Below are 25155 nucleotides of genomic sequence, written 5' to 3'. Positions count from 1 at the left end.
TGAAACTAAACCTGTCAAGAACATTACAAGAAAAAAAAAATGCAAGCCAGTCTCCCATGAGTACAGATGCAAAAATTTTTAATATCAGCAAATTGAATCCAGAGGTACACAAAAAGTATAATACAGGGGCTTCCCTGGTGGCGCAGTGGTTGAGAATCTGCCTGCCAATGCAGGGGACACGGGTTCGAGCCCTGGTCTGGGAAGATTCCCACATGCCGCGGAGCAACTGGGCCCGTGAACCACAATTACTGAGCCTTCGCGTCTGGAGCCTGTGCTCCGCAACAAGAGAAGCCACAATAGTGAGAGGCCCGCGCACCGCGATGAAGAGTGGCCCCCGCTTGCCACAACTAGAGAAAGCCCTCGCACAGAAACGAAGACCCAACACAGCCATAAATTAATTAATTAATTAAAAAAAAAAAGTATAATACAACTCAGTGGACTTAGTCCAGGAATACAAGGGTCATTTATCATTTGAAAATTAACACATCATCTAATAAAAGGAGAAAAATCATATAATTCCTTGATTTAAAATTCAGCACCAACTCAAAGATAATAACTAGTAATAGAAGAGAACTTAATTCTCATAGAGTATCTACAAAAAAAAAAAAAAAAAACCAACTTCTGAATCACACTTAATGTAAGTTATTGAAATCTTCTCCCTTGAGATCAGAACAAGATAAAGGTGTTCACTGTTAACAGTTTTGTTGAACTTTGTGCTGAAGTCCCAGTCAGTGCAGTGAGGAGAGGAAAGGCAGGGTCGGGAAGGAAGAAATAAGAATTATCCTCCGATGACATGATTATGCACAGATGTAGTAAGTATCCAAGTGAGCATACAGACAAGTTATTAGAATTAAGCAAATTTAGGAGAATCTTTGGGTATAAGTTCAGTATATAAAATACCAAGTGTATTTCTGTATATCAACAATAATCAAGTAGTGAATGTTTATTGAAAGATACTATGGGTAGTAGCATCAAAAAGCAATGGCTATCCAGGAATAAATCTAAAGAAAGATTATACATGTATAGAACATGCATAGTGAAGAGTGCAAAATGTTATTAAAAGCAGCTAAAGAGGATCGAAATAAGTTGAAGGCTATGTTATGTTCAGGGATGAGAAGACTCAATATGGTAAAGATGTCAGTTTTCCTAAATTAACAGATACATTTACTCCAATCCCAGTAATTCATTATGGTGATATTTAATGATTTGTACACTTTTCTGTACATACATTATAGTTCAATAAAAAGTTCTACTAAAAGACGTTTCCTATTAAAATGTACACGTGTAAGATGTTAGGAGACTTGCACATTTTTCATAGAATGAAGTAAACTTTCTTAGAAACTCTTAATGTTTTAGGACCAAATGGTGGTTTTAGCTGTGATCTTTAATCATGGGTGCTACCTCTGTCTGTTGTGTTATGTTGCTTGGTAACACAGACTAGATAAGATAGTACACTGGGAAAACTTTAGTAGGAAATCGGCTTGAGGTTTCTATTGATATATCTAATGTTTTCCTACTTTAGTTAAATGAAGTAAGTGAAGAAAACAGGAAGTTGGAGGTTCAGGCTAAAAGAGTTCAAGCTCGTTTAGATAATTTACAGGTAAGGTACCTGCTCTTTTCTTGAGACACAAGTGAAATTTAAAATGACTGCCTTTGGACTTTCTCACTTTTAATATAATTTTTTTTTAATTCATGGATATGTACTGTCACAGAGGAAGTATGAGTTTATGACAATACAGAGATTGAAAGGAAATCCCCATGCCGCTCACGAAGCAAAAAGTTTAAAACAGGAAAAAGTACCAGTTTCAAAACCTTATAAGGTATGATATGATTTCTCCATTGGAAAGCCAGGACATTTTTCTCTTCCTTATTTTTTTTTCCCTTTAGCAAACATTCTTCTTGGTGTGAAAGGACTCACTGTGATAATTTCTTTGTAGAAAAGTATTGCTATAATATTTCAAATATGCTTTTGTTTGCAGAAACAAAACAAAACATTCAGCTGCTAAGAATATTCGTGTATAAGGCTTTTTGGGGACATGTGTTTTCATTCCTCTTGGAAATATAGCCAAGACTGGAATTTCTGGGTCATAAGGTAGAGGTGTGTTTAACTTTTGGGGCAACTGCCAGTTTTCCAAAGTGGTTGTACCATTCGTACTCCTGCTAGCAATGTGTGTATGACAACTTTGCCAACATTTGGTGTTTGCAGTCTTTTTCATTTTGACCTTTGCAGTGGGTGGGTAGTGATACCTCACTGGGCTTCAGTGGTTTTGATAAATGCTCTAGTTTTTCATAGAGTGAACTGGGGGGATGGCCCTGTTTCAGGAAGGCAACGGGAGCCCCAGCAGCAGAGGCGGGATGGGCACCGTCCGGCCTGTGACGGGCCGGCGCGGTGCGGCAGGGCCGGATCCAGCAGGAGCCGCCGCGCTCCAGTCCTGCGCATGGGTCCACGCACAGCACCTCCTCGACGGAAGGCCGGGGACCTCGTCCATCCGCAGGGCCAGGCCTGGGGGAGCTGCTTGTGCCGAGCTCTCGGGTTCCCCGCTTGGCGGTGCTGCGGGGTGTCAGCAGGGAGGTGCCGCGGCTCTGGGCCGTGCTGCCGAGAGCACAGAGGACCCGGCCTGCGTCCCCTCCGGCACCTGCAGTGGGAGGTCAGCTCGGGGCGGGCTGTCGACGTCGGGCGGGGAGGGAGCCAAGCCCACAGCATCGCTGGCCCGGCCTCCGCGTCTCGTCCAGGAGGAGCACGGCGGCCACAGCAAGGGCGGCAGCACTGGCCGCATGGCCCTCCCGGGGGCTCCAGGCCCAGGGCCCCCTTCTGACCTGCAAGGACCCCTCCTGGGCCCCACGTTGCGCTCCCAGTGGGGCTGCCCCAGCCTGTGGCCGCCCCGCCTGCCCTCGCCTCTACCGGGCCCCGGCTGTGTGCAGAGGGTTTAGTGGTTGGAAAAGGTCGTATTTAACTCACCCCCGCCTTTTTCCTGTCATGGATGCTGGCTGTGAAAAAAAATAATTTTTTTAAAATTAATTAATTTTATTTTTGGCTGCATTGGGTCTTTGTTGCTGCGCGCGGGCTTTCTCTAGTTGCAGCGAGCGGGGGCTGTTCTTCGTTGCGGAGCGCAGGCTTCTCATTGCGGTGGCTTCTCTTGTTGCGGAGCACGGGCTTTCGGCACCCAGGCTTCAGTAGTTGCAGCACTCGGGCTCAGTAACTGTGGCTCACGAGCTCTAGAGCACAGGCTCAGTAGTTGTGGCGCACGGACTTAGTTGCTCCGCGGCATGTGGGATCTTCCCGGACCAGGGCTCGAACCCATGTCCCCTGCATTGGCAGGCAGATTCCCAACCACTGCACCACCAGGGAAGTCCCGTGAAAAAATTTTTTTAATTAAAAAAAAAAATAAATTGGAAAAAGTGGAGATTTATACTCAGGTTAGTCAAGATGATTGCAGTTTTCATCAAAAGTTCCTATGTGAAGAAAATTGAGAAAGTTAAAAGTGACTCTTGGTCAGAATAGTATAACTTTGTTTTCATTCATCTGATTCTGTTTTTGTGGATTGCTGTCTGCTTAATTTTGCCTTTTTATTAATTTGCTTTTGTATTTCTCTGTCTAAAATTAAATCTAGCATAGTTCCTGTTTAAGGAACATGTGTGATAAATGTTGAATTAAACTGACTAAAAGTGATTTGAAGGAACACGGAAATCAGTTTAGTTGAATTTATAATTTTTTTATGGCACTTTGTGCTTATTTTCCTCCCATTTTGGTAGACTCTCAGAGAACAGGATTTCCAGGAAAAATTTTTCATACCCTATTTATAGAATGTTATGGTGTAAAGGAAAACAACTTTTTTGGGAAAAAGAAGATTTGAAGTTTCATGGTGGAAATTGTTTAGCTTTTGAGACCTTTAAATTTGTTAAAATCTATTAGTTATGGTGGTTCATGCTCTTGAGTTAAGGCCAATTTTACTCTTCTCGGTTATCAAACTTGGATAAAGAATTTTAATGAAAATTCTCTCTTTTGGTTATAAGGTGCAGTTCTTTCAATTTCCTTGTTATGGTGGGTTTCTCCCCTTCTGTCAGCCAGCATTTAATATGTTTCTAATATTAATTAGAGATACTTGATTTGGAATTTCTTTCATTTGGAGAAGCTTTGTCATCCAATACATGTTTTAGTGTTTTAGATAAATTATTCCATAATCACTTACCAAATTTAAAACTTGCCTTTGAAGTTTTAGGAGGCTGTGAATTGAAAGAAGTGCTTGATTTAGTTTTTTGGCATATAGGTACCACTTAATGGACAAGTTTATGAACTTCTAACTGTCTTCATGGACTGGATTTCGGATCATCACCTTAGCAAATTGAAACATGAAGAATCTGGAATGGATGGTGAAAAGGCACTACCCACATTTGCTTCTCAGAGAAATGATATTCAGCAGAAGTGTGTGAAGGTTTGTTTTTTAATTTGAAATATATGACTCAGTAGACACGAAGATTGAAAAAGTGGTACATTTTACAAGAGAAAAAATATTGAAAGTATTTTTGATAGAAAGTTGATTATACCAATAGTCAGTTCTAAAAAGATTCATTTCAGACTTAATTCAAATTAATTCATACTTATATTTTTTGTAACATGATGGGAATTTCTTTTTAAAGGCAGACCAGAAATTGAAAACCTACTCCAAAAATGGTAAAATAATTGTGTATTAGAGTTAGGCAGATAATCAGTGATAGGAACAATTCCTGATACACATCATTTTAGGATTCAGATCCCACTAAAATAATTTTATTTTGCCTTTTGTCATGAAGGGTTAAATAGTATTTTCAAGGGACTTCTCATTAACAAAGAGAAATGACCATTTTCTTAAATTACAGACATTAATTTGGATATTGATACTCAGGATTTCCAGTCAGTATAAATTGTCATTAGAGATTGACGGTTGCATTCTACAAGAAATACATTAAAACTCTGAAGAGTGGATATCTAAAGTTGTTTGTTTGGTTTAACAAATTATTAAATACAGGCCAGGATTTCATTTGAGGAAATTATTTCCAGTTTTCATCCTTACCTAAAAAGTTTCTTCTAAATGCTTTTTGTGCTAGGCAGGATAATGGCCCTGGAGATGTTCATAACCTAATCCCTGGAACCTGTCAATGTGTCACATTTACATGGCAAAAGTAAATTAAGGTTACTAATCAGCTGACCCTCAAGTAGAGATTAATCAGGATGATCTGGGTGGGTCCAGTAATCACGTGAGCACTCCAGGCCAGACAAAAGAGGCAGAAGAGTAGGTGAGACACTCAGCGCATCCTCGCTGGCTGTGAAGATGAGGAGGAGGGTCATTAACCAAGGAATGCAAGCTGCTTCTAGAAGCTAGGAGTCACCTTCTGCCGACAGCCAGCAAGGAAACGAGGACCTCCATCCTACAACCACAACCCAAAGGAGCAAAACAGGGATCCTTCCCAGCCTCCAGGGAGGAACTCAGCTCTGCTCACACCTTGATTTTACCTGGTTGAGACTCAGTCAGACTTCTGACCTACAGAATTGTGAGATAATAGATTTGTGTTCTTTAAACCAGTAAGATTGTGGTAATTTGTTATGGCAGGAATGGGAAACAAATACATCTTCGTTTAGAATTTGTCTCTTTTAGCATCTGCATCAACTATTCTGTCTATATCTAACCACATTTTAGAAGTAGCTGCTAATGAGGAAGGCCTCCAGTATTAAAGTTCTGTATAGAAATATCATCTGTTAGAGCTAGAGGCAATAGGGCAGTCCTAGGATATTAAGGCTAACAGTCGATCATTTTAGCAGATGGAATACGGGTCATGTAATATTCTGTTTTTACATCAGGTTAATGGCATAAGAGGAGAATGTTGAGCACATATTTGGCATGGGATTCTTGTCATCATCCTTAAGTGAGGATCGTTATTTATTAACTTATTCTGGATTTACAGTTTTTGTTGAGCCTAGATCTTTAACTAAAATATTTTTAGTATATGGTCCCTGGTATATTAGTAAAGGTAGAATAATGTTAAAACTTATTAATAGCCTTCTTAATAGAATAAGAGAAGGATAAATAGTGCCAAACTAATGAATTACTTAACTGAATATACTTGTGGCCAACAGAGAAGCAACTATTCAGATCTTTTTAGGAGTATGTACAATTTGTGATTTTAAAATAATGAAGCCTTTTTTGTGACAGCATGTATTGAATCACTTTGATGACCCCTATATTTATTTTAAGAATACTAGTATAGCTGTGAAAATACTTCTGCAAAATAATGGCTCTACTAGTTGCCTCTGGGAACGTCTAACACACTTTGTTGTATATTTTATCACAGTCATGACCCATTATCATTTGCAGATCGATTTAATATTTTAAAACACAAAAAGCCATTGGGGACTAAGTATGGTACATTTAAGTAGATGATCAAACTGAGTATGGTATGCCTTAATAAGACTGCTTTTCTTGTGGGACTCAGAAATAGGTAGGTGGAATATTTTCAAAGAAATTGCAAAAGGAGTAATTCAGTACAACCTGGAGTGTAATCCGCAGCTTCAAGTTGTAGTTAAAGCACACACACAAGCCCAGAGAAGACACATCCCTAGAAAAGTTTTGAGAGGTCCCAGAACCACAAGCTGATTGGTGGGCTGGTTGGTGAAGGTCTTCCCCTCCATGAAGCCACTCGTTAAGACTGGGAGGGGTTGTGGTGTTTTCCAGATGCCAAAATTAAAACAAAAAAAAGTCACAAGGCATTCAAGGAAAAAGGGACGTATGGCTCTAGCAAAGGAATGAAACAGAGCTCCAGAAACCGACCATAAGAAAACACAGCTCTCTGAACTTCCAGACAAAAAAAACCTTTAAAACTCTCTTAAAGATGTTCTGTGAGCTAAAAGAGAACACAAATAGACGACTAAGCAAAATTAGGAAAATGAAGTGTGAGCAAACTGAAAATATCAAAAAGTAGAAATTATAAGAAGGAACCAAATGAATTTGGGAGCTGAAGAATATAATAATTTGAACTGAAAAAATTCATTAGAGAGGCTCAACAGCAGACTTGATCAGGCAGAAGAAAGAATCAGCAAAGATGAAGACAGGTTATTTGAAGTCATTAAGTCAGAGGAGCAAAAAAAGAGAGAGAATGGGGAAAACTGAAGAAAACCTGAGGGACTTGCAGAAGCCCAGCAGGTGGACGAAGTGGACCAACATATACACCGTGGGAGACCCAGAAAGAGAAGAGAGAGGAAGGGGCAGAGATTTGTTTTGAAGATTATTTGAATAAAAAATGGCCAAGAACTTCCCAAGTCTGAGGAAATAAATGGACATACAATTTAAGAAGCTTAACAAACTCCAACTAGGATAAACCCCAAAAAACCCACTCTCGGGCACATTATAATTAAACTGTTGAAAGTCAAAGACAGACTCTTGTAATCAGCAAGAGAAAAGTGACTTTTCATATTCAAGTGAGCTTTTGTAAAAATACAGCACGCCTGGGAGATAACTGTGGGTTTGGTTCCAGACCACTGCAATAAAGCGAGTCAGATGAATTTTTTGGTTTCCCAGTGCATATAAAAGTTATGTTTACACTGTACTGTAGTCTATTAAGTGTGCAGTAGTTTTATGTCTAGAAAAAAATTGTACATACCTTTCAAAATGCTTGCAAGTTGTAATCTTTTTGCTTGTGGAGGGTTTGAAATATTGTGAAAATTCCAAAATGTGACACAGAGGAAGTGAACAAATGCTGCTGGGAAAATGGTGCCAATATACGTGCTCAATGCAGGATTGTCACAAACCTTCAATTTGTAAAAACTGCAATATCTGCAAAGTGCAATATAGCAAGGCACAATAAAATGAGATATGGCTCTATCAGTGGATTTCTTAGGAGAAACTTTGCAGGCCTGAAGGCAGTGGGTGGTATATACAAGGTACTGAAAGAAAAAAACCCACCAACCAAGAATACAATTATCTGGCAAAATTGTCCTTCGGAAATGATGGGGAAATTAAGACTTTTCAGATAAACAAAAGTTCAGGGAGTTCATTAGTAATAGACCTGCCCTGTAAGAAATGCTAAGGGGAGTCCTTCCATTTGAAATGAAAGCACACTAAATAGCCACATGAAGCTATATTATAGAGTTTACGGTAAAGGGAAATACATGGACACATATAGTAACCTGTAAGTTTGGTGCATAAATCCACTTTTAATTCTTGCATGGAGTTTAAAAGACAAAAGTATAAAAAAAACCTGTAAATCTATGTTAATGGGTTATGCATCATATAAAGATGTAATTTGTCACATCAATAATATAAGTGGGGTGGAGGAGCTGTAGAAAAGTAGTGTTTTGGTATATAACTGAAGTTTAGTTTATATCACTTTAAAAAATTGTTTTAACTTTACACAAAAGGAAATGAGAAGCAAATGAGAGCATATCACTACAAAAAAATCGGTGAAACATGAAGGAGGGCGGTACAAGAAGAAGGGAACAAAAAGCTGTAAGGCAAACAGAACACGGTTAACAAAATGGCAATAGCAAGTCGTTCCCTACTAGTAATCACTTTAAATGTAAACAGATTAAACTCCCAGGTCAAAAGGCATAAGACTGGCTGAATAGATGGGAAAAACCCAGCTTTGAACTATTTGCTGTCTATAAGAGGCTCTGTGTAGATCTAAGGACACACATAGGCTGAAAGTGAAAAGTGTAGAAAAAGATAATCAATGCAAACAGTAACCACAAGAGAGCCGGGTGGTTCAGACAAAATAGACAAACCTTAAATCAAAAACTTATAAGAGACAAGGACATTTTAGTATGATAAAAGAAACAATTCACCAAGAAAGTATAACAATGATATTTATGCCTAAAACATTAGTGTTCCTGAATATATAAAGCAAACATTGACAGACTTAGAGGGAGAAATAAATAGCAACACATGGGGTTGGTATTAGGAGACTTCAGTACCCCATAATGGATAGAAGAACATCTGACAGAAGATCATAAATGAAGCAGAGGACTTGAATAACATTGTAGACTAGTTAGACCTAACAGACATGTACAGAACATTTCACCCAGCAGTGGCAGAATATACATTTTTCTCAAGGGCACATGGAATATTCTTTGGGATAGACTATACATAAGGCCACAAAACAGCTCTTAGCAAATTTTAAAAGACTGACCTTATATATCTTTTCTGATCCCAGTGGGATGAAACTAGAATTCAGTAGCAGAAGGAAAATGGGAAAATCTACAAATATATGAAAAATAAACAGCATACTCTTGAAGAACCAGGAGGTCAAAGAATAAATTAAAAAGGGAAATTAGAAAATGCCTGAAACATGAAAATAAAAACATGTACCAAAGCTTAAGGGGTGCAGTCAAAGCAATGAATGCTAAGAGGGAAATTTGTATCTACTGCTTACATTAGAAAGAAGAAAGCAACCTAATATCATACCCCAAGAACCAGAAAAAGAATAAACTAAACCCAGCGTTAGCAGGGGGAAGGAAATAATAAAGATTAAAGGTAAATAAAACAGACCATAGAAAAACAATAGAAAAAAATTAATGAAACTAAGAGTTGGTTCTTTGAAGTTTTAAAAAATGTACAAACCTCCAGCTAAATTAAGGAAAAAAAGAGAGAAGACTCAAAGACACAACTAAAATCAGAAATGAAGGAGGTGGGACTTCCCTGGTGGTCCAGGGTTTAGGACTCTGCACTTCCACTGCAGGGGGCCTGGGTTCGATCCCTAGTCAGGGAACTAAGATCCCGAAATCTGCGCAGTGTGGCCAAAAAAAAAAAAAGAGAAAGAAATGAAAGAAGCATTACAACAGATGCCACAGAAATGAAAAGGATTATAAGAGAATATTATGAAAAATTGTATGCCAACAAATTAGATAACCTAGAAGAAAAGAATAAATTCTTAGAAACACACAACCTACCAAGGCTGAATCATGAAGAAATAGAAAATTTCAACAGACTTACAAGTAGTAAGGAGATTGAATCAGTAGTCGAAAAGCTTGCCAACAAACAAAAGCCTGGGACCAAATGGCTTCACTGAAGTATTCTACCAAATGGCTTCACTGGAGTATTCTACCAAACATTTAAAGAAGTTCTCACCCCAGTCGTCCTCAGACTCTTGCAGAAAGTTGAAGAGCACTTCCAAACTCATTCTGTACGGCCATCATTACCCTGATACCACAGCCAGACACAGATACAAGAAAATAGAATTGCAGGCCAGCATTTCTCATGAAGATTCATGTAAAAATCCTCAATGAAGCACTATCAAACCAAATTCAACAGCACATTGAAAAGGTTATACATCATGATCAAGTGGGATTTATTCCTGGAATGCAAGGATGTTTCAACATATGGAAAAAATCATTGTAATTCACCACATTAACAGAATGAAGAACAAAAACCACATGTTCAGCATTTGACAAGATTCAGCACCTTCTCATGATAAAAACACTCAACAAACCAGGAATAGGAGACGTAGAAATACAGGATAAAGAAATGAATATAGGGCTTCCCTGGTGGCGCAGTGGTTGAGAATCTGCCTGCCTATGCGGGGGACGCGGGTTCGAGCCCTGGTCTGGGAAGATCCCACATGCCACAGAGCGACTAGGCCCGTGAGCCACGATTACTGAGCCTGCGCGTCTGGAGCCTGTGCTCCGCAACAAGAGAGGCCGTGATAGTGAGAGGCCCGCGCACCGCGATGAAGAGTGGCCCCCGCTCGCCGCAACTGGAGAAGGCCCTCGCACAGAAACGAAGACCCAACGCAGCCATAAATAAATAAATAAATAAAATTAAAAAAAAAAATTTAAAAAAAAAAGAAATGAATATAGAAGAAATAGAACTAGAAAGAATAGAAGGAGAAGTATTATCATTTTAGTATTCATTCTGGCAGTCCCTGTCTTTTAACTGGTATATTTAGGACATTGACATTAAAGTGATTATTGATACAGTTGGATTAGTATGTACCCTATGTGTTACTGTTTTCTATTCATTGTCCTTGTTACTTGTTTCTCTTTGTTTTCCACTCTTTCTGCCTTTTCTGGTTTTAATTTTGTTCACCATTTTTTTCTCCCCTTTTAGCACGTCAATTATACTTCTTTTTTTTCCTTTTTTTAGCAATTGCTCTTGAGTTTGTGATAGTTGTGTTTACAACTAATCCAAGTCCACTATCAAATAACCCTTGACTGTAACTTCAAGGGTAGTGCAGACATCTTGTAACACCTTGTAACACCCGTATCGGGGGAGTTGGGTCTGGGAGCCCGGGTATGCCAGAATCTGCAGGTGCTCAGGCTCCTTCTATAAAATGGCCCTGTGTATCTTCCAGTTTCGAATCCTTGGATTCAACCAACCACAGATGGAAACTTGAACCCATGGATGTGAAACCCACGAATACAGAGGGCCAACTATATATTCATTGATAAAAGTCCATGTGTTAAGTGGACCTGCACAGGTCAAGGGTCAGCTGTATTCCCAGTTCCTGCACTTTGTTGTCATTCACGTCACTGAGCCATAAGGTATATAATCACTGAACACCTCATTGCCCTTATTATTTTGAACAAACTGTTGTCTGTTAGATCAATTAAGACTAAGAAAAATAAAAGATTTTATTTTACTTTCATTTATTTCTCCTCTAATGCTCTTTATGTAGATCCCAGTTTCTGACCTGTATCGTTTTACTTTGCTCTGAAGAATATGTTTCAACATTCTTTTTTTTTTGATTTTGTGTGTGTGTGTATATTTTTTTTTGGTGGCGCTGTACAGCTTGCAGGATCTTAGTTCCCCAACCAGGGGTTGAACCCGGACCACAGCAGTGGGAGCCTGGAATCCTAACCCGTAGGCCACCAGGAAACTTCTCAACATTCTTGAATGGTGGGTTTAATGGTGAGAAGTTCCCTGAATTATTGTTTGGTGAAAAAGTCTTTATTTCTCCTTTTGAAGGATGACTTTACTGAATACAGAATTCTGTGTTGGTGGTTTTTCTCTCATCACTTCGAATGTCTCACTCCCTTCTCCTCTTCCTCGTGTGGTTTCTGAGGAGTCGTCCAGTGTAATGCTTATTCTTGCACCTCTGTATGGTCCGGTATTTTCCCAAGATTTTTCTTTCTCTTTGATTTTCTGAAATTTGAATGTGATATTCCTAGGTGTAGGGTTTTTTGGCTTGTATCCTGCTTGGTTAAACACTTTCCTTTGTTAGGGAGAATAGAGTGCTCTGGCATGTCTCAAAATGCCTACTTTCCATCCTTTGCTCACCTGGCAGTGCCTTGATAAAAGCAGATATTGAGACCAAAACAGAAGACAGACCTTCACTATAGAGAAAATTCTAACTAATTAAAAAGTGAAGTTTGAGTCAAAACATTTTTTTAAACTTTTATGCTTCAAAGTATACTATCATGAGAGTGAAAGGCAACCCAATGAATGGAAAAAATATTTTTCAAATCAGATCTGATAAGGGACTTCCATCTCGAGTATTTAAACAAAAAGACCTTACAACTTAGTAATTAAAGACAGCCTAATTGAAAATGCTCAGTGCATCTGAATAGACGGTTCTCTAACACTCACCCAAATGGTCGATAAGCACGTCAAACGATGCTCAGCAACGTTAGTAATTTGGGGAATGCAAATCAGAGTCACTTTGTTTTGTCACTTCACACCCACTGGGATGGCTAAAATCAAAAAGCCAGATAATCTTAAGCATTGACCAAGATGTGAAGAAATCGGAACTCTCATGCGCTGCTGGTGAAAACGTAAAAAGGTGTAGTAGGAACTTTGGAAAATGGCCTGGCAGTTCCTGAGAAGATTAAACGTGGATTTACCATACGAGTCAGCAGTTCCACTCTGAGGTGTGTACTCAAGAGAAATGCAGGCGTGTGCGCACATAGATTCATATGTGAATGTTCATGGCAACATGACGCACGATAGCCAACACGTGGAGACAACCCAGATGCCCATCAGCTGACAGATGGCTCAATAAAATGGTGTATGTAGACTGTGGAATATTATTTGGTGGTAAAAGGGGATGATGTATCCTTGCATACTACAACGTGAGTGAATTCTGAAAATACTGTAAGTGAAAGAAGCAAGTCACAAAAGACCACATGTTGTGTGATCCCATTTATAGGAAAATCCTGGAACCGTGTAAATCAGTGTAGAGCAAGTAGCCGAGTGGTTGTGAGGACTGGATGCTGAGGTGCCTGCTAATGGTTAGGGTCTTGGGGGGGAGGGTGATGGGAATGTTCTCAAACGGATTCTCACGATGGTTTCACAACTCGCTGAATGTACTAAAAATCACTGAATTGTACACTTTACATGGGTGACTCGTATGGTGTGTGAATTATATCTCACTAAAACGATTACCAGAAAATTCACCACCACCACCGTGAAAGACAGGAAAGACACCAGGCCGACACGAGGTGCTCTTGGTCTTGGCGTTCCCTAGGCCCTTAGGCCTGGGACACTCCGCTTCCTCCCCACTCCCCTCGCCTCCCCTCCCCAGCTTCATGCTGGTAACCTAGTGAACTTACTGAATATCTCACACTTGTAATTTTCATGCGTGCTTTCCTTGTGTTATGTACCTTGTTTGTGACAGAAGCACTTTATACGTAGTTCTGTGTACCTTATCTTGTATGCCTGTGTGTGGTCCCAGCTGAAAGATTTCTCTCTGCAATGAAACACTTTCCTTCCTTACCAGTTTTAAATACTGTAATTTAAGGGTGGGGGGATTAAGAATGCAACATGTTCCTGTGATTATGACCTTAACAGAGTAGGTGGTTATCAAATTCTGTTCATCCACAAAAGTACCCAATTTCGGGTGTCTGTAAGTTTTGTTTTGCTTGAAATTTCATTCTAGAAAATAACTAAGACTAGGAGGAAATTAATGAAGAGCTTTCAGGAGAAAATAGCGTCAGATTTATGCTTTGAAAGGGTCGTGTCTGCTGTGATGCGGCAGGAGGGTCAAAGAGATGCAAGAGCAGGTCTGGAGGACAGTTAGGAAACGCAGGTGGTTCAGGGAAAGGACAGTGTGGCCGTGAGCTGGAAATGGGCCGTCTAGAGAATGTTTAGGGGGGAAGATTGACGAGACTTGGTGATGGATCCCGTATAAAAGATGGGCTCTCAGGGTTGGCGCCCAGGCTCCTGACTTTGCACCGGGATGAACGTTGGTCGCGTTCACTGCGAGTAGGAAATACTACACGAGATCTGGGTTTGAGCCTCCACTGTTGGTAAGTTAGTTTTAGACGAGTTGAGTTGCAGACACCAGAGCGCGTGTGCGTGTGTGGGTGTGGGTGTAGGTGTGGCTCCGGGGGCTGGGGCTCTGCGGAGAGGCCCAAGCTGAGCGTGTGGATGTGGGAGTTGTGAGTCCGGACTGGCTAGCGCTGAGTCGAGAAACTCCGGTATTTAATGGTCAGGTGAGTGAGGACCAGCCAGCAGGAGAGAATGGTAGTGGCCCGAGAAGCAGAGGAGAGCTGGGTGTTGCAGGAGAAGTTAGTGACACAGAAGACAGGGGGGCTGTTTCCAGAGGAGGGCATAGATCATATATGTCCTTTCAGACTCAGAGGTTTATCTTTATACCTTATTTATCGCATCTGGGGTCCAATTACATATGGTTTTATATCCTAGCTTTTATTATTTTTACTTAATTTTTATCATTAATATTTTTCTGTTCATAATCTTTAGTCTACTGAGTAACTAGCTATCTACTTGACCTAGCCTTTGCTAGGCAATTAAGTTACTTCCATGTTTTAGAAACAATGTAATAATAAATGTCTTTGTGCATGTGCTTTTTTTTTTTTTTAATGATATTCTTGTCTGCTTACATTCTTTTTATTTATGTATGTATGTATGTACGTATGGCTGTGTTGGGTCTTCGTTTCTGTGCGAGGGCTTTCTCTAGTTGTGGCAAGCGGGGGCCACTCTTCATTGCGGTGGGCGGGCCTCTCACTATCGCGGCCTCTCGTTGCCGAGCACAGGCTCCAGACGCGCAGGCTCAATAATTGTGGCTCACGGGCCGAGTTGCTCCGCGGCATGTGGGATCTTCCCAGACCAGGGCTCGAACCCGCGTCCCCTGCATTGGCAGGCAGATTCTCAACCACTGCGCCACCAGGGAAGCCCTGTGCATGTGCTTTTGCAGGGGTTTATTTTAGGTGATTTTCTTAGGCTAGTATAACAGAAGTGGGATTATTTCATCAAAGGTTTAGAATGTATCACTGTGGTCTTAATCTTTCAGCAAAATGACATACTGTTGAAGCAGCGTTCATAAATACCTTTTTAAAAAATTTGCATTATTTTTATAAGTTGACATTAGTTAAGATATTTATGAAAAACAGACATATAAAGAGGAAAGTAAATATCACTCCAGTTACTGAAATCTCACTGTTAATATTTTTTAAAAACATCTTTTTTTATCTCTTTTTCAATATAAATTCATACAGACATATTTTATATAGGTGGAATCTTATTACACTTTTTGTAACCTGCTTTTATAACCTCAGGATATGCCATGGCAATAAATATAGATGCCATTATCATTTTTAATGGTTGTATATGCACCATAAGTTTATTTAACCATTTAAGATTCAGCGTGTGTTTTTATAGGTTAATCTTAAAATCCTAGATGTGCCATTGCTGGGTCAAGGGAATACGTATGTAATGTTTCAAATACATATTTCCTTATTGTATTACATATGGTTTTAAAGTGAAGATTTTTTGTTAGAGAACTCTTTTTTTTCTTTTGGAAAAAGATAATTTTTGGAAAATTGTGATAATTGATTTCAGACATCTAAAAATAGTGTGTGTTTGTATTTTCCATCATTTTATCTCTAGCTTTTGCCTGTGATGACAGAGCAGCTACAGTGGATGCCTTTTGTGAATGCCAAGCTTCACGAGCCTTTTGTAAAGTTTATATATTGGTCTCTAAGGCAGCTCGATGCTGGAACACAGGTAATTGGTGAATGGGAGTCTATCTGCAAGTAAAACCCTGTTGCTCTTGATCTTACTCTTTCACAGCTTTCCCCACGTGTCCTGTTCTGTTTCGGGACTTTTCCTTGCCTCCCTTGTTTTGTTCACCACTTTCTCTTCTTTCAGCTTTTACTATCCTATTTCTCAATGCTGTAGATCGGATTCAGGGTGTAACATTGTTTTTGAGTTTCAGAATTGTGTAATAAGGAGTTTCACTGTGTTAGGTTATTGTTGAAGCCAACTGCCCCCCCCCCGCCTCATTATTTATTTCATAGTTTTTCATATTGTTCTGAAGGTAACAGAAATTGGTTTTTTGTGTTTATGCCAGTAAACACACACTAGCTAAATGGAACAGTGATTATTAGGATAACCTAATCAAAGAGGGAAAATTATTCCAGCATCTTATAAAATGAAGGGTAGGTGTTACCAGCTTATGTAAGGGTTATTTAATCCAAGTATGATGTGTGTATATAACCAGTTGTGCTATGAGTTGTAGTAGGTTTGTAAAATGTTTCTTCCCCAGTTAGTATTGATAAATGCTGTTACAGCTTTCATTTGGTTAAACATGGAGAAAAACAGATTAGCGCTTGGGCAGCTTACTCTTGGTCCTGTGGAGCTCAGGAAGCGCACCGCTAAACTGCTAAGTGCAGGGCTGGTGGGTAAGTAGTGGGGTGGTTGAGGTTTAGGGAAAATGTCTTTCCTGAGGATATCCTAAATATTTTGCCTTCACGGCGCACGCGAGCGAGTACGTGTGCATGTGTGTGTGCGCACACGGGCACGCACATACACACAGTTGACCTTAACCGTGCGTCTCACCAAAGTTGTATAAATCATCTGGTCTGTTAACGTCACTGCTGACTTTGCTGTTCGTGTGATGGTTTCTGAGAAAGGTCGGCCGAATGCTTGCTTTCAGCCGCAGAAGGCTAGACTCACAGAACTGAGCGAAACTTTGTTTTGCCTTCCCTCCAGAAGAGCCTGCTCGTCTTTCTTCAGATACTTTGTGCTCTGTTCCTGCCTTCCGGCCTCCTCTCAGCACCACTCTGTGTGCACTGCCGGCCTGCGCCCACTTCCCAGTGAAACGCAGCCACTCTCCGTTCTTGCCACTCTGCCATTCGTTTGCTCGACGGTTACTGATGGGCTTTTAACATTTTAGTTGTGACAGTTGTCAAATTGCAAGTACTTTTTTTAAAATTAAGCTTTTTATTTTGAGATAGTTGTAGATTCACTTGCAGTCATAAGAAATAATAGAGCGATCACTTGATTCCATTCCCCCAAAGGTTACATACTCCAAAACTAGTTGCAGTACCACAACCATGATACCGACATGGCTATCTATAGTCAAGGTAACGGAACAGTTTCATCACCGTGAAGGTTTCTTATGTTGCTTTTTTAATATATAGACTTTATTTTTTAGAGTGAATGTAGGTTCACAGCGAAATGGAGCACAGAGAGTTCCCGTAAACCCCTGCCCCACACGTGCACAGCCTCCCCACTACCAGCGTCCCACCAGATGGGACCTTTGTCACAGTCGATGGACCTGCACGTGCACGTCCTCGTCACCCACAGTGTGAGCTTCACATCAGGGTCACTCTCGGTGTTGTACGTTCTGTGGGTTTTGACAGGTGTATCAGGGCATGTAACCGTCATTGTGGTATCACACAGAATAATTTGATACAAAAAATCGTTTGCCCTAAAAATCTTCTGTGTTGTGCCTATTCTTGCCCTCCCCGCAACCCCTGACTCCTGGAAACTACCGGTCCATTTACTGTCTGCAGAGTTTTGCCTTTTCCAGAATGTCATAGAGCTGGAATCATACAGTATGTACCTTTTTCACATTGGCTTCTTTCACCTATGGTAAAGAAGCTGGTAACACCTTCTTTCAGTCATATGTATTTAAGGTTCCTCCCTGTCTTTTCATGGTTTGATAACCCTTTTCTTTTTAGCCCTGAATAATATTCCATCGCCTGGATAGACCACAGTTTATCTATCCATCACCTACTGACAGATATGTTGGTTGCTTCCAAGTTTTGGCAATTATGAATAAAGTTGCTATCACATCCACGTGCAGGTTTTTGTGTGGATATAAGTTTTCACCTCCTTTGGGTAAATATCAAGGAGCATGATTATTGGATAGTATGGTAAGAATGTGCTTTTTTTTTTTTTTTTTTTTTTTTTTTTAAGAAACTACAAACTGTCTTCCAAAGTGGCTGTGCTATTCTGCGTTCCCACCGGCAGTGATGAGGGTTCCTGTTGCTCCACATCGCTCCAGCATTCAGTGTTGTTTGTGTTCTGGGTTTGGGCCCTTCTAATAGTGTGTAGCGGTATCTCGCGGTGGTTTTAATTTGCATCTCCCTGATGACGTACGATGTGGAGCGTCTTCTGTTTGCCTGACGTCTGTATGTCTTCTTTGGTGAGGTGTCCAGGTCCTTTGTGCACTTTTTAATTGGGTTGTGTGTTCTCTTCTTGCTGAGTTTTTAGAATTCTTTGTATATTTGGATAACAGTCTTGTATCAGATGTGTCTTTTGCAGGTATTTTCTCCTAGGGTGTACCTCCTAGCCTAGGTGTTTCTCTGTGGCTTGTCTTCACATTCTCTTGACAGTGCCTTTCACAGAGCAAGAGTTTTTAATTTTAATGAAATCCAGCTTATCAATTATTTTTCACAGATCGTGCCCTTTGGTGGTGTATCTAAAAAGTGATCACCGTACCCAAAGTGAATTGACCCGTTCATCACTATGTGATGCCCCTCCTTTCCCTGGTAACGTTCCCTGCTCTGAAGCCTGTTTTGTCTGAAATTAAGATTTCAAAGCTGTTCCAGCTTTCTTGTGATTACTGTCAGCATGGTATATCTTTCTTTATCCATTTATTGAATACTTTTAATTTGTATGTGTCTTTAGATTTAAAGTGGGTTTCTTGTAGACAGTGTATAGGGATCTTCTATTACAGTCTCTTGTAATTGGTGTGTTTTGACTGTTGTTATTTAGAGTGATTATTGATACTGTTTGGTTAATATTTACCTTAGTTGCCAGTTTTCTATTTGTTGACATTGTTCTTTGTTTTGTTCTTCTACTCTTTTCCTTTCTTTTGTGGCTTTAACTGGACATACGATAGTCTACTTTCCATCCTTTCTTAGCATGTCAATTGTACTACTTTTTTTTACTTTTTTTAGTGGTTGAGTACCTTATTAGAACAAAATATTCCTAATTCTTTCCTTCTGTGTTTTATTCCTTTGTATCATTGCTGTCATTCATTACTCCTATACATAAGCACACACACGTGTGTATATATGTTATACGCACATGCACATATAAACACACATGCATACATAATCGAATACATTGCTATTATTTTCAACAAACTGTTATCTGTTAGACCAATTAAGAATAAGAAAAATAAGTGTTTTTATTTTACTTGCACTTCTTCCTTCCCTAATGCTCTTACTTTGTGTACATCCAGGTTTCCCAAGATATATAATTTCCTTCTCTCTAAAGAATTTTTGTTGGTATTTCTTGCAAGACAGGTCTACTGGTAACAAATTCCTTCAGTTTTTGTTGATCTGAGAAAATCTTTATTTCCACTTCATTTCTGGTGGATGATTTTGCGGTATATAGAATTCTGAGTTGGCAGGTTTTTTCCCTCAACACTTTAAATATTTCCTTCTGCTCTCTTTGTACTTATGTGGTTTTTGAAGAGAACCTGGATGTAATTCTTATCTTTGCTCTGCTATAGGTGAGCTGTTTTTTCCTCTGGCTTCTATTAGGATTCTTTTCATTAGCTTTTCTTTTCTTTCTTTTTTTCCAGCTGCGCAACATGTGGGATCTTACTTCCCCCACCAGGGATTGAACCTGTGCCCCCTGCGGTGGAAGTGCAGAGTCTTAACCACTGCACCACCAGGGAAGTCCCTAGCTTTTATTTTCTGTAGTTTATGATACACTTTGGTGTAGTGTTTTGTTTTCTTTTTTCTTTTGGTACTTATCCTACTTGGTGTTCTCTGAGCTTCCTGGTTCTGTGTTTTTGTTTCTGACGTTAATTTGAGGGAGGTTCTCAGTCATTATTGCTTCAAGTATTTCTTCTGTTTCTTTTTCTCTTTCCCTTCTGGTATTCCCATTACCCGTATGTCACACCTTTTGTAGTTGTCCCATAATTTTTGTATATTCTGTTCCATTTTTTCAGTCTTTTTTTTTTTCTCTTTGCTTTTTTTTTTTTTGGCAGGGGTGGCTGCGTTGGGTCTTCGTTGCTGCGTGCGGGCTTTCTCTAATTGCGGCGAGCGGTGTCTACTCTTCGTTGCGGTGTGAGTGCTTCTCATTGCCGTGGCTTCTCTCGTTGCGGAGCACAGGCTCTGGGCGCGTGGGCTTCTGTAGTTGTGGCACACGGGCTCAGTAGTTGTGGCTCGCGGGCTCTAGAGCGCAGGCTTGGTAGTTGTGGCGCACGGGCTTAGTTGCTCCATGGCATGTGGGATCTTCCCGGACCAGGGCTCGAACCTGTGTCCCCTGCATTGGCAGGCGGATTCTTAACCACTGCGCCACCAGGGAAGTCCCTCTCTTTGCTTTTTAGTTTCTGAAGTTTCTGCAGAAGGTATCGTCAAGCTCAGAGGTTGTTTCTGGAGCCGCGTAGATTCCACTAATGAGCCCAGCAAAGCTGTTCTCCATTCTCAGTGGTTTTCATCTCTAGTGTTCCTTTTGGTTCTTTCTCAGAATTTCATCTCTCTGCCTATTTTATCCATCTATTCTTTTATGTTGTCTCCTTTCTCCATTAGAGCTCTTGGCATGTTAATCATAGTTGTTTTAAATTCCCAGTCTGATTATTCCAACATTCCTACCGTATTTGGGTCTGATTCTGTTGCTTGCTCTGGCTTTTCAAACTGTGTTTTGCCTTTTGGTGTGCCTTGTCATTCTTTCTTGCTACCTGGACCTGCCGTACTGTGCACTGGAGCTGCTGCAAACAGGCCTTTAGTGCTGTGGTGGCAGGTGTGTGGAGGGGAGTGCTCTGTGGCTGTGTGATCAAGTCTCAGTCTTCCAGGGCACGCGTGTCCCTGGCCTGTGAACTTCACAGGTGCCTCTCGGGTCTTCTGCCCCTGAGGTGGGGCAGGAGCATAGAGTTCACTGGAGTTGGGTGTCATTTCCCTTCCCCTAGTCTGATTAGACTCCGATAAAACTCCAGTAGGTTAGGCTCTGGTAAAGTAGGTTTTCTTGAGGACAAATCTAACACTGGACAGTGTTACTGTTTTTGCTTCAGCTGTCACACACGACCTCAAGATGAGCAGGGAAGTCTGTCTGCTCACCCGTGTTTGAGCCCACCGTGCTCTTCCTTGCCGATGTTCCGAGCCTCCTTCTTCCGTCTCTCCTGTTTGGAGAACTTCCCTTAGGCAGTCTGGTGACAAGCTGTCTTGCTTTTCTTTTTTATTTTTTTTAATTTAATTTTTATTTTATGTTGGAGTATAGTTGATTAACAGTGTTGTGTTATTTTCACGTCTACAGCATAGTGATTCAGTTCTAGGTATACATGTATCTATTCCTTTTAAAATTCTTTTCCCATTTAGGTTATTACAGAATATTGAGCAGAGTTCCCTATACTATACAGTAGGTCCTTATTGTTTATTTATTTTATATGTAGTAGTAGGTATATGCTAATCCCAAACTCCCAATTTATTGCCCCAACCTTTCCCCTTTGGTAACCATAAGTTTGATTTCTAAGTCAGTGAGTCTGTTTCTGTTTTGTAAATAAGTTCATTTGTATCTTTTTTTTTTTTTTTTTAGATTCCACATATAAGCGATATCATATATTTGTTTTTCTTTGTCTGACTTAACTTAGTGTGATACTCTCCAGGTCCACCCATGTTGCTACAAATGGCATTATTTCATCCCTTTTTATGGCTGAGCAGTATTCCACTGTGTGTGTGTGTGTGTGTATATATATATATATATATATATATATATATATATATATATATACCACATCTTCTTTATCCATTCTTCTGTCAGTGGACATTTAGGTTGTTTCCATGTCTTGGCTATTGTAAATAGTGCTGCAGTGAACACTGGGGCGCATGTGTCTTTTTGAATTGTGGTTTTCTCGGGACATATGCCCAGGAGTGGGATTGCTGGATCATATGGTAAATCTATTTTTAGTTTTTTAAGGAACCTCCATACTGTTCTCCATAGTGACTGTACCAATTTACATTCCCACCAACAGTGTAAGAGGGTTCCTTTTTCTCCACACCCTCTCCAGCATTTATTGTTTGTAGATTTTTTGATGATGGCCATTCTGACCGGTGTGACATGATACTTCATTGTAGTTTTGATTTGCATTTCTCCAATAATTAGTGATGTTGAGCATCTTTTCATGTTCCTTTTGGCCATCTGTCTGTCTTCCTTGGTGAAATGTCTATTTAGATCTTCTGTCCATTTCTTGATTGGGTTGTTTGTTTTTTTGCTATTGAGTTGCTGAGCTGTTTGTATATTTTGGAGGTTAATCTCTTGTCGGTTGCTTCGTTTGCAAATATTTTCTCCCATTCTGAGGGTTGTCTTTTCATCTTGTTTACGGTTTCCTTTGCTGTGCAGAAGCTTTTCCTTCATCTTAGAATGCTCTGATTTTCCCATCATTTATTTCTAAACCATATTTGCACTGGATATCAGATTTGGGGATGACAATTCTTTTCTTGCAGCGTTTGAAAAATGTGCCAATTCCTTTTAGTCAGTTTCTGTGGTTTCTGTTAAGAAGTCTGCTGCCATTTGAATTGCTTTCCCATATATGTTCATTTCTCTGACTCCGCTTTCAGTTTTGTTCTCTTTCTTCAGTTTTCATGAGTTTGGCTGTGCTGTGTCTCATTGGTCTCTGGGTCTGTCCTCTTTGGGGCTTGCTCGGCTCCCTCAGCCTCTGTAGCTGGTTTTCTGCTGAATCTGCCGGGTTTCCAGCCGCCGTCCTTCAGCTGTTCCTTTGGCCCCGCTTGGCTTGCTCCTGCTTTCAGGGTTCTGACTGTCGTCGCTATCACAGCTTTTGTGACAGTCCCTCAGTTTCTTGAGTCTCTGTTTTTTTCCCTCAGTTTTTTTTTCTTCTTTCTGTTCAGATTGGGTAATTTCTGTTACTGTATTTTCCACTTAACTGATTCTTCCCTCTGTTCTCTCTGTTCTGCTGTTCAGGCTGTTCATTGAGTGTTTTGTTTTGGTTGGTGTGTTTTCAGTTATGAAATTTCTATTTGGTTCTTCTTTACGTTTTCTTTGGTACGACTTTCTTTTTCTTTGATGAGATTTTCTGTTTTTTTCTTCATTTGTTTCAAAAATGTCTGTAATTTCTCATTTCGTCACAGCTCCTCTAGCGTGTTTGTCATGTTGGTGTTGGCAAGCATTGGTTTTCCTTTTTCATTCAGTTTGAGGTCCTCCTGGTGTGATTAGTGATTCTCTGTTGGAAACTGGACATTCCAGCCTTGTGTCATGAGACTCCGATGTTAGTAAACATTTTGTCTTGCCTGGCTGGCACTGCTCTGCAGACGAGGGGCCTCCTCAGTCAAAGCCCCGGTTCCCCGTCAGCCTGTGTGGCCATGGGAGGCTGTGGGGGGGGGGGTCTGGGCCCCTCCCTACCTGGGGCGGGGCTGGGGGCGCCTCACTGCTCCCGCGTGGCCTCCGCTGACGCTGCCTTTCCGCCTGGCGGGGGTGGGAGTCCCCACCTTCCTGACGACCTTGCTGGCTTTGGGGGGCTGGGCCACAGGCTGTTCTGTGGTGTTTGGCTGGAGCGCAGTTTTGTCTGCACATTTTTTGTCTCGCAGGTCTTCCCTTTCCCCCCCTGTGGCCAGAGATCAGCGCTTGGCGTTAGGGTGGGCATACTCTGTCCTTTGGTGGCCGCTTTTTCGGCTCCAGATCTGGGAAGTCTGAAGCCGTATTGGGTGTTTGGGGCCCCAGCCAGCCTGCTTTCTTCTGTCCGCCTTCTAGTCATCTGGTGGTTGTTTTCTGTACAGTGTCCAGGGGGTTTAGTTGTCCTCAGAGCAGGAAGACTAGGGGGAGGTAATACCTACTCAGTCTTGTGGCCAGAAATCTTATTTTCTATTTTAAAAAATTTGTTAACCTGGGGGGGTCAAAGTTGTTTTTGACATGTTTTTTGCCTTATAGTAGAGAAGGCAACCTGTCCTACAAAATATGGTTGAAGTCCTGGGACGAGCGACCCCCGGAGGCGGGTCCTGGGCCACACTGAGCACAGATGCATGAGACCTCACGTTGTTCTTCAGCAAAGACTTTGGTTTCTCTTCTGTTTCCACTTAGAGGGAAGTAGTATCAACACACGTTTAAGAAAACAAAAAGCTTATTTTTAAACATAAGCAAAATTCCCTTAATCCTGTCTTTCTAATGCATTATTCTGAGTAGGATTTTGAAATATTTTCTTCTATTACCTTTTTACACTGAGGCTTTCAGGCACAAATGTATTATCTCTTCCTAATGATATCAAAAGCTTACTGATAATATATGTGAATTAGATGTCACTGCTTGTGCAACTCACCACCAAATCATTTGACCTCTGACACTCATAAAATCTCAGTATATCTGTCTCTGATTTTATGTGCAGAAATTCTAGGGCTGAGACTTTTTATCCACATTGCAAGATCAGTGCTGATTTGGGAACAGATGGGTCAGAAATCCCCAGAGGATGGGGGAAGCTGTTACAAAAGTCAGTGATATGGGTTTGGAGAATGGATTTATAACAAAGGGAATTTTAAGTTATTTCTCAGTGTGGCTTCAGTACTCCCATCTGCAGCAGTTTGAATGCTTTTCCTGTGTTGGCTTCTTACCGTATTTGTGGAAAACCGTCAGAGCCTGTGTTGTTTTAGAGGTAGTTAATATGCCATCATTTCTGTTTTGCTCATTTTCTTGTTTGAGTTGATTCGCCCTGAGAATTGTCCATGGTTCTAACCCAGCATTTTATTCTTCTGAAATTGATAAAATGTGTCGCAATCATGGTGACATTTACAGTCTGACTGGGCTGTAAAGCAGTGAGGCGCTAGATGATCGCGTGTGAGCCGGCACTGTGGGATGCTGGGCTCTTCACCAGCAGTGGTGAAAGTGGGCAGCACAGACCCCACGGGCCTCCCCCTGTGCCTTTGGCTGCTCTGTGCCAGAGATCTCTCACGATCTGCTCTAAAATGTTTTGAAATGGAATCTTGTCATAGTGCTTCTCCTAATTTAATTCTTTGGAAATTACTGTTTCTAATTTCTTAGTTGTACCCAT

At 40.6% G+C, this 25155-nt stretch overlaps 1 protein-coding gene across 6 annotated transcripts in view; it reads left to right on the top strand.

Moving 5' to 3' along the window:
* CCDC138 (coiled-coil domain containing 138) overlaps positions 1–25155 on the top strand; it is a 60345-nt gene that overhangs the window by 15668 nt on the left and 19522 nt on the right. For 4 of the 6 annotated variants that reach the window (XM_059942435.1, XM_059942434.1, XM_059942436.1 and 1 more), the window contains 4 exons: positions 1523–1600; positions 1713–1820; positions 4269–4433; positions 15810–15926. In XM_059942435.1, the coding sequence (XP_059798418.1) occupies positions 1523–1600; positions 1713–1820; positions 4269–4433; positions 15810–15926 (468 nt within the window). The remainder of the gene's footprint in view (positions 1–1522; positions 1601–1712; positions 1821–4268; positions 4434–15809; positions 15927–25155) is intronic. The other 2 variants (XM_059942437.1, XM_059942438.1) reach the window with 2 other exon arrangements.

The sequence above is a fragment of the Balaenoptera ricei genome, chromosome 13 (genome assembly GCF_028023285.1).
Source record: "Balaenoptera ricei isolate mBalRic1 chromosome 13, mBalRic1.hap2, whole genome shotgun sequence".
Lineage (NCBI taxonomy): Eukaryota > Metazoa > Chordata > Mammalia > Artiodactyla > Balaenopteridae > Balaenoptera > Balaenoptera ricei.
The sequence above is the reverse complement of the archived record's forward strand: the minus strand, read 5'-3'. Positions and strand labels throughout refer to the sequence as shown.